Here is a 14,487-nt window from a genome sequence, read left to right on the forward strand (position 1 = left end):
CCTGGATCTAACTTGTTCCCTCCCTGAGCCTCCCTGCTGTGGGAGGAGTGGAATTAAAAGAAGGGGAGAGACTATTAGCCTAAAGAGGATGAAGCCTCCGGCACCAGCTGACAGGGGACAGGGACGTCACAGTGCTCCGATGACCGGGTGCTTCTCCTATTTATGACCAATGCCCGTCCTGTTTGCAGGCTGGGCTGCCCAGTGCGGGAGAGTGTGGGTGGGGGGAGGCAGAGGGGTGCCCTAACACCTTGGAGAGGCCGAAGGGAGACGTGAGGTGACGGGGCTGGAGGTCCCCTCCCCGACTTGCTGCCTCGCCCCTGCGGCCAGCCAGAATCACCACTGCAGGGGGCCGATGCCCGCCCCTATCTCCTCCTCCTCCTCCTCCTCCTTCAGCTGGAAGGGCTTCACCGGCCACTTCACCCTGACGACGGGCTCCACGTGGTCCTGAAGCCGGTGTCGCTTCATGTGGGCATTTCGACTCTTGATCTTGTCAAACACCCTGCGGAGTCACCAGAGGACAGGGGTCAGAGCAGGGGGAGCCAGGTCGCCCTGAGGGGGATCACAGGGGGCTGAAGGCGCCGGTACCTCTCACACTCTCTGCAGGGAAAAACGCCCTGGCCCTCCACGCTCCCTGGTGCCTCCGGGGTCCGCTTGGGGCCGGCGTTCGGGCTGGAGTTGAGGATGGACTCCCTCTTGTAACTCTTGGTCTTTATCTTTAACTCAGGGGTTGGACGGTGGCTGGGTCTCTCCCGGGGGCTGCAAGTGACCTGCAGAGGGGGCAAAAACAACGTTAAGGGCCAAAACTCTTCTAAGGGAGATGCTGGGATCCAGGGCACGAACGTCCTCTGCAGGAAAGCCCTTCCCACGGGGTGCCCTCCCCCACCCCCAACTTGGAAGGGCAGTGGGCATCGGATGGGCACTGGACTCCAGAGCCGCGGACCGTCTACCTTTGCTTCTGTCCTGTCTGCCTCATCCGACTCTCTCTTGATCCTCTTTTCCAGCCCGGGGGCTCGGCTGCAGTCGAACTTGATCATTTTCTTCCAGATGTAATAATACTCAACACACTGGGCTACAGTCTTTGTCTGGATCTAGGGAAAGAACACAGAAGCCAGCTATAGGTAGCAGCTCAGGAGCAGCCGCAAGAATCGCCATGAAGCCCCAAATCCGCCCCCCACGGGGCCAACCACCACTTTTTGAAAGCCGTCCCGAAAAGTCTTTCCCCTTTGGCTTGGCATGCCCCTTGGCTACAAGGGGCAGAGAATCGCAAAGTCCTCCCGGGTGTCGAGGGTGTTCAGAGTGAAGCCGTTACAGTCAATGCCTCCTCAGCTCTGCACACTCTGAGCAGCAAGTCCACCCCAGGAATCCTTCCCTATGGGAAGAGGCACAAGAAGGTGCACCACAAGGGTGCTCACTGCGACATCATGCCTAATGGCCACAGGTTTACCAACAGGGCTAATGACAAGAGAACGCCCTCACGCACTGGACCACGCAGCCTTGGCAAGAGCCCGGCAGAGCCCCACAGCACTGAGGAAAGGCACCCGCGAGAGCAGGAGGAGGGGTGGAGGGCACAGTTGGACCCCAGGGCATTCAGACCCCGCCATTTGCCCCTCTCTCCACTGAGAAGTGATCCCATTAACAACAACTGCTGCAAAACCAAGAAGGATGCAATAGTTTAATTGTTCTAGAAAGAATATTACTCAGGAAAATTAAATTGGCCCTTTGATATTGGGAGCTCATTTCAGAAAACATTTCTCCATGTGGATTTTCTTCAGCTTTGTGTGTGTTCACAAACCAGGAGTCAAAACAGTATATCCTCTGCCTGCCTAAGAAATATCAGTAGGTTAAAAAACAAACAAAAAAAAGTAGTTGGACTTCTGCTTCCAAACAATATGGAGCAACAGGAACCAGACGTACCCTGCCACCCAAAACAATGAAGAGAAACAGTCAAAATACACGCAACAGTGGTTGGTAGGACACTAGGCATCAGTCAGAAATAGTCTTTTCTGAGACACACAAAACAAACCACCACTGTCCCAACTTATGACCTGGAAGAACTGCAGGCCGTGGCCTGGGGGGGGGGTCCAGGCAGAGCCCAGCGGACTCCCTGAGTTGAGACGAAGCAGAGCGTGTGCCCGGGGCGACCGCAGGGTGCAGCACAGCAGAGGAGAGAGCTGCACAGAGGAGGGACTCCAGAGACCTGGAGAGAGTCCCCTCCAGCATTCAGCCAAGTGCTGATCAGCACGTGCTTTGAGGAGACTGCCCAGACCTGGATAAAGAACCATCCAGAAGGTTTAGAGGGAAAGGTGCCTGTCGCTCACACAGGCCAGGAATAGTGCCTGCTCCCCGCAGCCGGGGGGAACACCTCATAATTCATGGGGTGTTGGCAGAGTAATGAGAAGGGTTTTGCCTCAGTAATGAGGAATAATTAGACCTAGACAAAAAGCTGTTCTGGGCCCATCCAAAAAACTTAAAAGCAATACGCAAAAGGAACAAGTTGTTTTCAAGTAACTGTTCCAGAACATAGCTCAAGAATATTTATAAGAATGCAAAAATATCCAGTACCCAACAAGCTAAAATTCACAATGTCTGGAATCCTGTGAAAGATTACCAGGCATGCAAAGAAGCAGGAAAATATGATATATGATGGGGAGAAAAATCAACTTGTTGAAATCAACCCAGAACAGACACATATGTTAGAATTAGCAGAAAAGGACATTAAAAGTTATTATGACTGTATAATATATGTCAAAAAGTTAAGTAGGGACACGGAAGATATAAAACAGAACTTCTAGAGATGAAAACTACAATGTCTGAGATCAAAACTACACTGCATGAGATTAACGGCAGATTAGACATTGCAGAACGAAAGATTAGTGAACTTGAAGACACAGCAGTAGAAGCTACAGAAAATGAAACACAGGGAGAAAAAAATCCATAAAAATAAAAAGCATGTCAGTGAGCTGTGGGACCATCACAAGAAGGCTGACACACATCTCCTCAAAGGAGAGACGAGTGACAGAAGAAACACGTGAAGACATAAGGCTGATTTTCCCCAGATTTAATGTAAACTATAAACCCACAGATCTAAGAAGCTCAACCAACCCCAAGCACAAGAAAAAAAATGAAGAAAACCACATCAAAGCACCTCACAATAAAAATGCTCAAAACTAGTGATAAAGAGAAATTCCTACAAACAGCCAGCCAGAGAAAAAAGGCATGTTAAATACAGAGGAAAAAAGACAAGGAAATCAGTAGACTTCTTGTTGGAAACAATAAAAGCAAGAAGAATGTACAGTAACATCTTTAAATTACTGAAAGAAAAAAACCTGTCAAGCTAGAATTCTCTACTTAGCAAAGATCTTTCAAAAATGAACACAAAATAAAGACTCTTAATTTAAGACATACAAAAGTTGGAAAAATTCATTACTAGCAAACCTGCACTACAAGAAATGTTAAAGGATTTACACTTACTTCCTTCTGGAAAATGACACTAGATGGGAATATGGATCTACACAAAGAAATGCAGAGCAATGAAAATGGTAAGGATATGGGTAAGTATAGAAGACTCCTTATTATTTAAATCTGTCCAAAAAACAATTGACTGTTTAAACAAAAGTAGTAACAACATATTGTGGGGTTATAACATATGTAAAACAAAATGCATAACAACAACAGTGTAAAGGCCAGGAGGGGAGTGGAAACACGCTACCATAACGTTTCCATTCTGCACATGGAGTAATATCAAATCACTTGAAGGTAGATTGTGATAAGTTAATGATGCTATAACTATAAATCCTGAAGCAACCACCAAAATAATAAAGAGTTATAGCCAGTAAGCCAACAAAGGAGACAAACCAGAATCCTAAAATTTACTACATTAATCCAAAAGAAGGCAGAAAAAGTGGGATGGGGAAACAAGGAGAGATGGCACAAATAGAAAACAAACAGCAAGACAATGGACTTCATCTAACCATCTCAACATCACATTCAATGTGAATGGTCTAAACACCCAGTTAAAAGGCTGAGTATCTCAGATGGAATGAAGAAACAATACACAACACATGTTCCTTATAAGAACACACTTTAAATTAAAAAACAAATAGGTTACAAGTAAGAGGATGAAAAAAGATACACATGCTAACATCCATCATAAGGAAGTTGGAGTGGTTGGCTATATTAATATCACAAAAAGTAGATTTTAGAGCAAAGAGTAATACCAGGGATAAAGAAAATCATTTTATAATGATAAAAGGGTAAATCAATCAAGAGGACATAAGAATCCTAAATGTTTATGCATCTAAATCAGAGCTTCAAAATACGTGAAGCAAAAACTGATAGAAGTGCCGGGAAAAACAGATCCACAATTACAGCCAAATATTTTAATATCTCATTCTCAATAACTGCTAGAACAAGTAGACAGTAAATGTATGGAAGACCCAAACCACACTGTCAGCCATCTGGAACTGACATTTATAGAAAGAACTCACCACCAAGAGCAGAATACACCTTCCTTGAGTGTACTCAGATCATTTACCAAGACGTAGACTAGGTTCTGGGCCACGAACAAGGATCAATAAATTTAAAAGGATTCAAGTCATACAAAGTATTTCTCTGACCACAATGACATTAAATGAAAAATCAATAACAGAAAAGATCTGGAAAATCCTCAAATATTTGGAGACTAAATAACATACTTCTAAATAACTCATAAGTCAAAACAGAAATGAAAAAGTATTTTGAACTGAATAAAAAGGAAAACCCAACACAATTTATTACCAAATTTTATCAAAGCAGTACTCTGAGGGCAATTTCTAGCACTAAACACCTATATCAGGGAAGAAGAAAGGTCTCAAATCAAAGACCTCAGCTTCTACCTTCAGAAACTAGAAAAAGAGCAAATTAAACCCAACGCAAGCAGAAGAAAGGAAATAATCAATATCAGAGCAGAAATCAATTAAATAGAAAAATCAACAGAACCAAAAGTTGGTTCTTTGAGAAAAACCAATAAACTGATAAGCCTATAGCCAGACTGATCAAAATAAAAAGACAAATGACCAATCTCAGGAATTAGGTGACATCACTACAGTCTATAGATACAAAAATGATAATATGAGAATATTATGAACTTTATACTAATATATCAACTTAGAAGAAATGTACAAATTCCTTGAAAGGCAAAAACTACCAACAATCACTCAAGAAGACATCAATAACCTGAATAGCTCTATATCTGTTAATAAATTGAATTTGTAGTTCAAAACCTTCCCACAAAGAAAATCCAGGCCTAGGTGGCTTCACTATCAAATATTTAAGGAAGAAATAACCAATTCTAAACAAGCTCTTCCAAAAAATTGAAGAGGAGGGAATACCTCCCAACTCATTCTGTAGGGACAGCATTACCCTGATACCAAAGCCAGACGACGATATTACAAGGAAAGAAAACCACAGACCAATATCCCTCATCAACATGTTTAGGTGAAAAATGCTAAACAAAATTTTAACAAATAGAATCCAATAATATATATAAAAATACAATACACCGGGACCAAGTGGAGCTCATGCCAGAAATGCAAGGTTGGTTTAACATCGAAAATCAATGTAATTCATCATACTAAACTAAAAAAGAACAGCCATATGAGCATCTCAATGCACGCAGAAAAAGCATTTGATACAACACAGTATCCACTGTTGATATAAACTCTCGGCAAACTAGGAATAAAAGGAACTTCTTCAACACAATAAATGATTTCTACAGTAAACCTACAGCTAACATCATACTTAAGAGGCACAAGATGGAATGGCTTCCCTTCTAAGATGGTGAACAAGACAAGGATGTCCACTCTCACCATTTCTACTCAACAGTGTACTGGAGGTTCTATATTGCAATAAGGCAATAAAAAAATTAAAGGCATCCAGATTGGAAAGGAAGAAATAAAACTGTCTTTACTTGCAGATGACATATTGTCTATGTAGAAAATCCAATGGAATCTATAAAAAAGCTACAAAAACTAAGTGAGTTTAGCAAGGTTGCAGAACACAAGATTGATATAAAAATCAATTTTATTTCTATACAAACAAGCTGCAAACTATTGGAAATCAAAATAAAAAGCATATAAATTATAACAGCATAAAAATTATAAATATTAGGAATAAATCTGACAAAAGATGTGCAACATCTGTGCACTAAAAACTTCAAAACATTGCTGAGAGAAATTAAAAATTTAAATAAATAGAAAGATATACCTTCTTCATGGGGTCAGAAGACTCAGCATTGTTAAGATGTCAGTTCTAATTGATCTACAGAGTCAACATAGTACCAATCAAAATCCCAGCAGGGTTTAAATATTTTTTAAAGAAATTGACAAGCTAGTTCTAAAATTCATATGGAAATGCAAAGGACCTAGAATAGAAAAAACAACTTTGAAAAAGAATAAAGCTGAAGGACTACATTTCCTGATTTCAGCACTTACTATAAAGCTACAGTAATAAAGACAGTGTGGTAATAGCTTTTTAATAGACAAATAGATCAATGGAACAGAAGTGCCCAGAAACAGACCCATACGTATATGGCCAACTGATATTTAACAAAGGTACAAAGGCAACTCAGTGGAGAAAATGTGGTCTTTTCAACAAAAGGTACTGCAGCATGTTAAATATCCACACGCAAAAAATGAACTTCAATCCATTCCTTGCACCCCATACAAAAATTAACTCAGAATAGGCCGGCCCCGTGGCTTAGCGGTTAAATGCACGCGCTCCGCTGCTGGCGACCTGGGGTTCGGATCCCGGGTGCGCACTGACGCACCGCTTCTCCGGCCGTGCTGAGGCCGCGTCCCACAAACAGCAACTAGAAGGATGTGCAACTATGACATACAACTATCTACTGGGGCTTTGGGGGAAAAAATAAATAAATAAAAAATTATTAAAAAAAATTAACTCAATGGATCATAAATCTAAATATAAAATCTAAAACTATAAAACTTCCAGAAGAAAACATAGGAGAAATCTTTGTGACTTTGAGTCAGGCAAAGATTTCTTAGAAATAAACCAAAAGCGCAGTCCCTAAAAGAAAAATTAAGAAGTTGAATTTAATAAAAATTAAATTTTTTTCTTCAAAAGACACTGTTAAGGGGCCAGCCCCGTGGCCTAGTGGTTAAGTTCAGTGCACTACGCTTCAGCAGCCTGGGTTCTGTTCCTGGGTGTGGACCTACACCTCTCATTGGTGGCCATGCTGTGGCAGTGACCCATATATAAAATAGAGGAAGACTGGCATGGATGTTAGCTCAGGGCGAATCTGCCTCAGGGGGAAAAAAAAAAAAACAGTGTTAAGAGACTGAAAAGCTGTAGATTTGGAGAAAATATTTGCAAAGCATATATCTGGATAAAGGACTTGTGTCCAGAACAAATAAAGACCTCCTACAACTCAATAAAAACACAAACATCCCAATAAAAACATAGGCAAAAGATATGAACCGACACCTCAGCAAAGAAGGTGCACAGAGAGCAAAGAAGCACATGAAAAGATGCTCAGTATCATCAGTAACTAGGGAAATGCAATGAGATACTGCCTCCAATTAGAATGGCTCAAATTAAAGAGACTGACCATATCAAGTGTCGGTGGGGGTGTGGAGTACCTGGAACTCTCGTCCCCGCTGGTGGAAACGGGAAATGGTACAACCCCTTTGGAAAACAGTTGGGCAGTTTCTTAAAAAGTTAAACATACACCTACCCTATGATCCACTCATTGTCCCATAGGTATTTACCGCTGAAAAACAGTACACGTACATATAAAGACTTGTACACGAACGTTCACGGCAGCTTTATTTATAATTGCCGATAACTGGACACCACCCAGATAGCCATCAATAGGTAAATGAGTAGATAACCTGTGGTACATCCATACAACGGAATACTCTTCAGGAGTGAACTACTGGTACACAACAATATGGATGAACCTCAAAATCTCAAAATAACTATGCTGAGTGTAAGAAGCCAGACAATGCAAATTAATTTATAGCGACAGAAAGGAGATAAGGAGTTGAGGAGGGACGGGGGTGGCAGGAAAGAGGGATTCCCAAGGGGCAGGAGGAAGCTTTTGGGAGTGATGGCTGTGTTCGTTATCTTGATTGTGACGATGGTCTTACAAGTGTACGAATATGTCAAAACAGCAAATCTTACCTTCCATCATGTACAGTTTTATGTATGTCACGTTAAAAAAAGAACAAACAAACCAGCAGGATATTAAGTGTAGTATGATCTCATCCTTTCTTAAGTACACGAATATATGTGTGTAGCCAGCCTTGGTGGTCTAGTGCTTAAGATTCGGCACTCTCGTGGCCTGGGCTCGTTTCCCAGTCAGGGAACCACACCATCCATCTGTCCTCGTCGTACTGGCAGGACAGTGGCAGCTGTGTGTTGCTGTGATGCTGAAAGCTATGCCACCAGTATTTCTAATACCAGCAGGCTCACCCATAGTGGACAGGTTTCAGCCAAGCTTCCAGACTAAGACAAACTAGGAAGAAGGACCTGGCCACCCACTTCTGAAAAAATTGGCCACAAGAACCCTATGGATAGCAGTGGAGCACTGTCTGATAGAGTGCTGGAAGGGGAGGGGATGGTGCAAAAAAACCAGGCAGGGCTCCACTCTGCTGTCCACAAGGTCACTAGGAGTTGGAATCAACTCGATGGCACTAACCAAAATATATGTGTGTGATACCTGTATGGGCAGAGAAATGCCTGAAGTGTACAAACCCAATAGTCAGAAGTCATTCAGAAGCAGGACTGCGGGGAAGGACGTGGAGGGCTTTATTTTGACCATGTGATGCATTTCTGTACTGTTGTTCACAACAATGGCTTTTCAAAATGATAAACTGCTTACAGTATGAGCAGAGTGTCACCCCTGAGGGGCCCTTCCCTCTAGCTCAGCTCAGCCGTGTGAGGTGAACCCTCGTCTACACCAGCCCGCCGAGGTTCGCCTTACCGTCTTGTGTATCAAGTAAAAGTCCTTCTTGTGGGCACAGAACGCCTTCTTAAAGAGCCTCTTCTCTACGGGGGTCCAGTTGTCCGAACCTGTCGGAGAAACAGCCAAGAGAGGGAAGGACGTTTCTCCTTCTGGGACCACAGCTGCAGCGGAAATGCAGATCACCCTTCTTTTTAAAGTGGCCATTACTGAGAGCCAATTATGTGCCAAGCATTCTGCGAAGCCCCTAACTTGCCTTATTTCATACAACTCTCACAAAAACCTTAGCAGGTAGGGACCATTACTATCCTCACTTTACAGATATAGCAACTGAGGCTTCCACTGCTTGAAAGCCTTGCCAAGGGCAGGTGGGGGCCCCAGGCTGCCTGACTCCCGGGCTGGTGTGCTCGGCCGCTGAACCTGAGCCTGCCTCCACTTCTCCGGGGCCAGGAGCATCCCCCTCCTGGCTGGGCAGAGCCCACTAGGAAACCTCTGGAAAAGGGGAAGGTAGGATCCAACTAGAAGAGAACAGCGCCCACTGAGTTGCCCTAGAGAGGATAAGCCCTTCTGGAAAGGCTAGCGAAGCCCCCAAGAGAACTCCAAGAGGCTTAGGCAGAGCTGGCCACTGAAACTGGTGGTTCACAGGGGCTCAGCCGGGCAAAACCACGCCAGCGGCCTTGCTCCAGTCACCTGTGTAGCGGTAGTCGGTGAGCGGGTGAGTCCGCGGCTTCTGGGGTCCTCTCAGTAAGAGGGTCTCCAGGGCAACCTGGAACAAGACGAATGTCAGCCTACTAACCAAGGGAGGGAAGGGGAGGTCGAGGCCTGCCCTCATGCTCTCATCATTCAAAAACCACTTACAGCCCTCGCTAAAGCCTGCCTACCCCAGGGCTACTCACAGTGCCCGTGAACTGTCTGTGGCACATCGACTACGTCACTCAGCACGCTGCTGAGAGCAGCTGACGTCATTAGTTTCAGAGCAAGATTTTCTGGATGGAGGAAGCAGTGCGTGGACTTTTTCTGGCTCGAGCTCCTTGCTTCATCAAGGACCAGTGCCTGGAGCAGCACCACCCTTGCTCACTGTCCCATCTTCACAGCACTAATCACTATCTAACAGTTTTTTAAAACATATTTCCTGTTTGGAACTCCTAAAACGTAAGCCCCATGGAGACAGGCATTTTGTCTTGCTCGCCTGTGTAACCCATCAGGACAGGCTATGTAATTTGCAGGGCCCCTTGTTCAATCATGAATAATCTCAAGACGGCAGCAGCAGAGCATTAAGCCAAGAGCGGGCCCCTCAGCTGGCCCTGGCCCCGCTGCCTTCCACATTACCAGGCACTCACTAGTGTGTGCCAGTGAACAGGTGCCGATCACTCTGCTGAGCACCCGGCCTCTCAGCGTGAGGAAAAGTGCGACCGTGGTACTGACTCTCGGGTCCCCAACTCGGGTGATGTGACTTTTCCCCTCCCACTGATCAGAGTCGGACTTTTATTTCCTAAACGTCAGGACTGTGAGAAGGGTCCCTGGAGTAGGCAGAGGCATTTCTGGTGCATCACGGATTTTCACATGTGGGTTTTTAATCAAAAAGATAAAGGTCAGTAGATAAACTAGATTAATGCAGGAGCTGGGTTGGGTCTACTAGGCTCCTCCTCCCCAGAGCCCCTGAGATAACTGCTCTGTTGTTGCCCCAGACAGATAACTAACTGGTTGACTGAGCCCACATCTGTGCATTTCCCCTACAGTTCACAGGGACCACACCAATCCCAAAGCCCCGGGCAGAAGGACAGGGGCCTCCCTTCAGTTTTCATTAACTGCAAACCCCCAAGCAGAGGGTATATGGCATGCACCTGGGGCCCCCAGCCCCAGAAGAGCAGGGAGCTTCCCAAGGCCCCTCTGAGCCCTGCCCCAGCCTCCGCCTCACCTTAACATTGCCGTGGGCTTCGTGCAGGCAGTGCAGAGCGAGCTCCAGGTTGGTGCCCCCGCCCGGCATCGCGCTGGAGCAGGCCACGTTACAGAGCTCAGTCACTGTGTTTCCAGCAAGTGGCCCCAGCGGAGTGTGAGGGAGAGGAGACACAGGGAGTCAGCGAGGGCCAGGAGGAGACTTCCCCAACAGCACAGGGTTGGGGGGGTGCTCCTTGTCACCATCTCCCTCACATCTTGTTGAGAGCAGGCAGAGGAAAGGGAGGGACAAGGAGGAAGGCAGAAACTCTGCTCCTGGCACCTGCTCTGGACGGCCTGGCCAGCTACTGTGTGAGAAGAGGTGGGGGCGGGAGAAGGCAGCACAGGAGAAGCAATATTGGGCTGAGGACTAGCTCGGTTTCATTGACAAGTGCCCCCCGAGGGACAGTGCTTCCTGGTCAAGGCGAGAACTGGGAGGAGAAACTACTTGGAGATGGAGGAGGAAGGAGGGGCCTTGGGAACTTGGCCTCAGCCACCTCTATCCTGCGTTTCCGGGTTGGTCATCACATCTCCCCAAGGCTTCCAGACCAGAGAAGCTACGTGCTCATCAATCCCAGCCAGCGATCTCTCCTGGAGCTCCGGGATCTCAGCCTGAAACCGGCTTCCTATGTTGATGTGTCTGAAAGGAGACCACATACACACAGACACGCAAGGCATACAAACGTGACTAAGACAGGAAATAAAACAGAGATGTGTGGTGTGCCCTGCTCTCTGGGCACAGCCCTGCTCTACGGAAATGCATCTCTCAAACGCATTGGGTGTTCATCACCCTGACAGACACATGCAGGCATTCCAGAAACTTCTCCAGGAATACTTCCTTCCTTCCTCCAATTTTCTTTATCACCAGATTTTTGGCCTCAGGTGTCTCTCTTGCGGTCTAGGACAGGGGAGGTAATTGCCGATACCTGGCGTGCTTCTACATCCACAGCCACACCCCTCTAACCACGTTCTATGGATACTCACGAGTCTCTCACTGTGTTATCGATTCCACCTGGAACCCCAGGGTCCTGGGCAGTCTGCCCCCATGGGCCCAACTATAGTATATCTGGACAGAAGGAATATTGAGGGAACTTCCCACATATACCTGGAGAAACCCACCACGTCTCTCCTAGGAAGGCTCAGTAACTAGACGTCATCCCCCTGAGATGAAGGAGCCCTTTGGAAAACCGACACTGGACTGCAAGGAGGGTAAAAGCACCCCACTTTGGAAGGACCCTCAGGTTCTAAGTCTTTTCCAACTCACGGTTCAATGCTGATCTTGGTGTCGTCCTTCACCACACAGATGCCAAAAGGGCCATCCACTTGATCTAGAAAACACAGTGAAAAGCCTCAAGACGACTGACTAGAAGGGATCCATAGGACCCCTTCTGCCTGCCTTTGCAGGGCAGCTGAAAGCAGGCTCTGTAAGGTCATCTGGTATGGAGGTTCCTCAAAAATTAAAAATAGAACTACTAAATGATCCAGCAATCCCATTTCTGGGTATTTACCCAAAAGAACAGAAATCAGGATCTTGAAGAGATAGCTGCACTCCGATGTTCATTGTAGCATTATTCACAATAGCCAAGACATGGAAACAACCTAAGTGGGAGAGGTTTTGGGACAGGTTTCATTGACAAGTGAACAGATAAAGAAAATGTGATATATAAATACAATGTAGGGGCCAGCCCCATGGCATAGCGGTTAATTGTGCATGCTCCGCTGCTGGCAGCCCAGGTTCGGATCCCGGGCGGGCACCGAGGCACCACTTGTCAGGCCATGCTGTGGCGGCGTCCCATATAAAGTGGAGGAAGATGGGCACAGATGTTATCCCAGGGCTAGTCTTCCTCAGCAACAAGAGGAGGATTGGCATGGATGTTAGGTCAGGGCTGATCTTCCTCACAAAACAAAACAAAAACAAATAAATACAATGTAATACTACCTAGCCTTAAAAAAGGAAATTTTGGAATATGCAACAACATGGATGAACCTTGGGGACATTATGTTAAGTGAAACAAGCTAAGCACAGAAAGAGAAATACTGCATAATTCCACTTATATGAAATATCTAAAATAGTCAAATTCATATAATCAAAGAATGGAATGATGGTTTCCAGGGGCTGGGGGAGTGGGAAATAGGGAGTCACTTACCAATGGACATAAAGTCTCAGTTAAGCAAGATGAATAAGCTCTAGAGATCTGCTGTATGACATTGTACTTGTAGTCACAACACTGTATTGCACACTGAAACATTTGCCAAGAGGATAGATCTCACATTAACTGTTCTTATAACAATAAAATAAAATTAAAAAAAAAAGACTGCATGGAAGGAGGATAGGACTTCTGAAAACGTAGAGTAAGGAACTCAGCAAAACAACAAATTAACTGAGGAAAATTATTTTAAAAGACAGTAAGTTAAAGTCTCTGGAAGTTGTCCTAAAGGCATACAGCATTTTAAGAAATAGTCATTCAAGAAAATCAACTAAATCTTGGTAAGAACACTGAGAGTCCATGGCATCTGCACCGTGACCTGCTCCCTCATCCAGGCAGCCCCCAGCTCTGTGCAACAGCTCTACCCAGAGTGCCCCACTCCTGGTAGGTGCAGCCAAGAAGATGGGGGTGCTCCACCTTCCAGCTCTCATGGTTAAAGAATTACAGGAAGGTATAATAAAATTTCTCATCAAAGAGAGAATACCATTAAGAGACAAATTATAAAAAGAGAACCAAATGGAAACTCTGGGGTTAAAAAAGTACAATAACCAAAACGAGGCTCAACAGTAGATCTGCGGTGGCAGGAGAAATGATCAGCACACCTGAAGACAGATTAAGACAGATTATGGAGTCTGAAGAATAGAGAGAAAAAATAATGAAGGAAATTGAAGAGACCATCAGAAAAAAGTGGGACATCATGAAGTGCATCAACATACATGTAATGGGAGTACCAGAAGGAAGGGAGAAAGAGACAGAAAAATATTAAAGGATTAATGGCTGAAAACTTCCCAAATTTGATGAAGAACAATATACACATCCAAGAAGCTCAAGAACTCCAAGTATGATAAACACAAAGAGCTCTACATCCTGACACATCAGAGGCAAAATGTCAAAATCCAAGGATGAAGATAAGATCTTGAAAGCAAAAAGAAAACAACAACTCATCACATACAAGGGCACCACCCCCCACACAATGAGATTAACAGCTGACTTCTCATCAGACATGATGGAAGTCAGAAGGCAGTGGGATAACATATTCAAAATGCTGAAAGCAAAAACCTGTCGACCAAGAATCTTATATCCAGTAAAGTACCTTTCAAAGATGAAACTGAAATAAAGACATTCCCAAATTTAAAAAGTTGAGAAAATTTGTTGCTGGTAGACCTTACAAGAAATATTAAAAGTAGAATATTATTCAGCCAGAAAAAGGGATGAAGTATTGATATATACTGCAACATGGATGAAACTTGAAAACATCATGCTGACCGAAAGAAAGCAGTCATGAAGGACCACATATCGTAGGATTCCACTTATATGAAATATCCAGAATAGCCAGAAGGAAACAGAAAGTAGATTAGTGGTTACCCAGGGCTGGGTGGGGGGAAG

General features: G+C 44.8%; 1 protein-coding gene across 1 annotated transcript in view; it reads right to left on the bottom strand.

Annotated features, from left to right (window-relative positions):
• Positions 1 to 333: 333 nt before the first annotated feature.
• Positions 334 to 14,487, bottom strand: part of ZNF541 (zinc finger protein 541) — a 31,842-nt gene continuing 17,688 nt past the window's right edge. The window contains exons 8-15 of the mRNA XM_058530999.1: positions 12,159 to 12,222; positions 11,392 to 11,534; positions 10,878 to 10,981; positions 9,650 to 9,725; positions 8,981 to 9,069; positions 948 to 1,088; positions 586 to 767; positions 334 to 499 (exon numbers count right to left, since the gene is read on the bottom strand). Coding sequence (XP_058386982.1) covers positions 334 to 499; positions 586 to 767; positions 948 to 1,088; positions 8,981 to 9,069; positions 9,650 to 9,725; positions 10,878 to 10,981; positions 11,392 to 11,534; positions 12,159 to 12,222 — 965 coding nt within the window. The remainder of the gene's footprint in view (positions 500 to 585; positions 768 to 947; positions 1,089 to 8,980; positions 9,070 to 9,649; positions 9,726 to 10,877; positions 10,982 to 11,391; positions 11,535 to 12,158; positions 12,223 to 14,487) is intronic.

Source organism: Diceros bicornis, chromosome 34 (assembly GCF_020826845.1).
Source record: "Diceros bicornis minor isolate mBicDic1 chromosome 34, mDicBic1.mat.cur, whole genome shotgun sequence".
In the NCBI taxonomy this organism is placed as follows: Eukaryota; Metazoa; Chordata; class Mammalia; order Perissodactyla; family Rhinocerotidae; genus Diceros; species Diceros bicornis.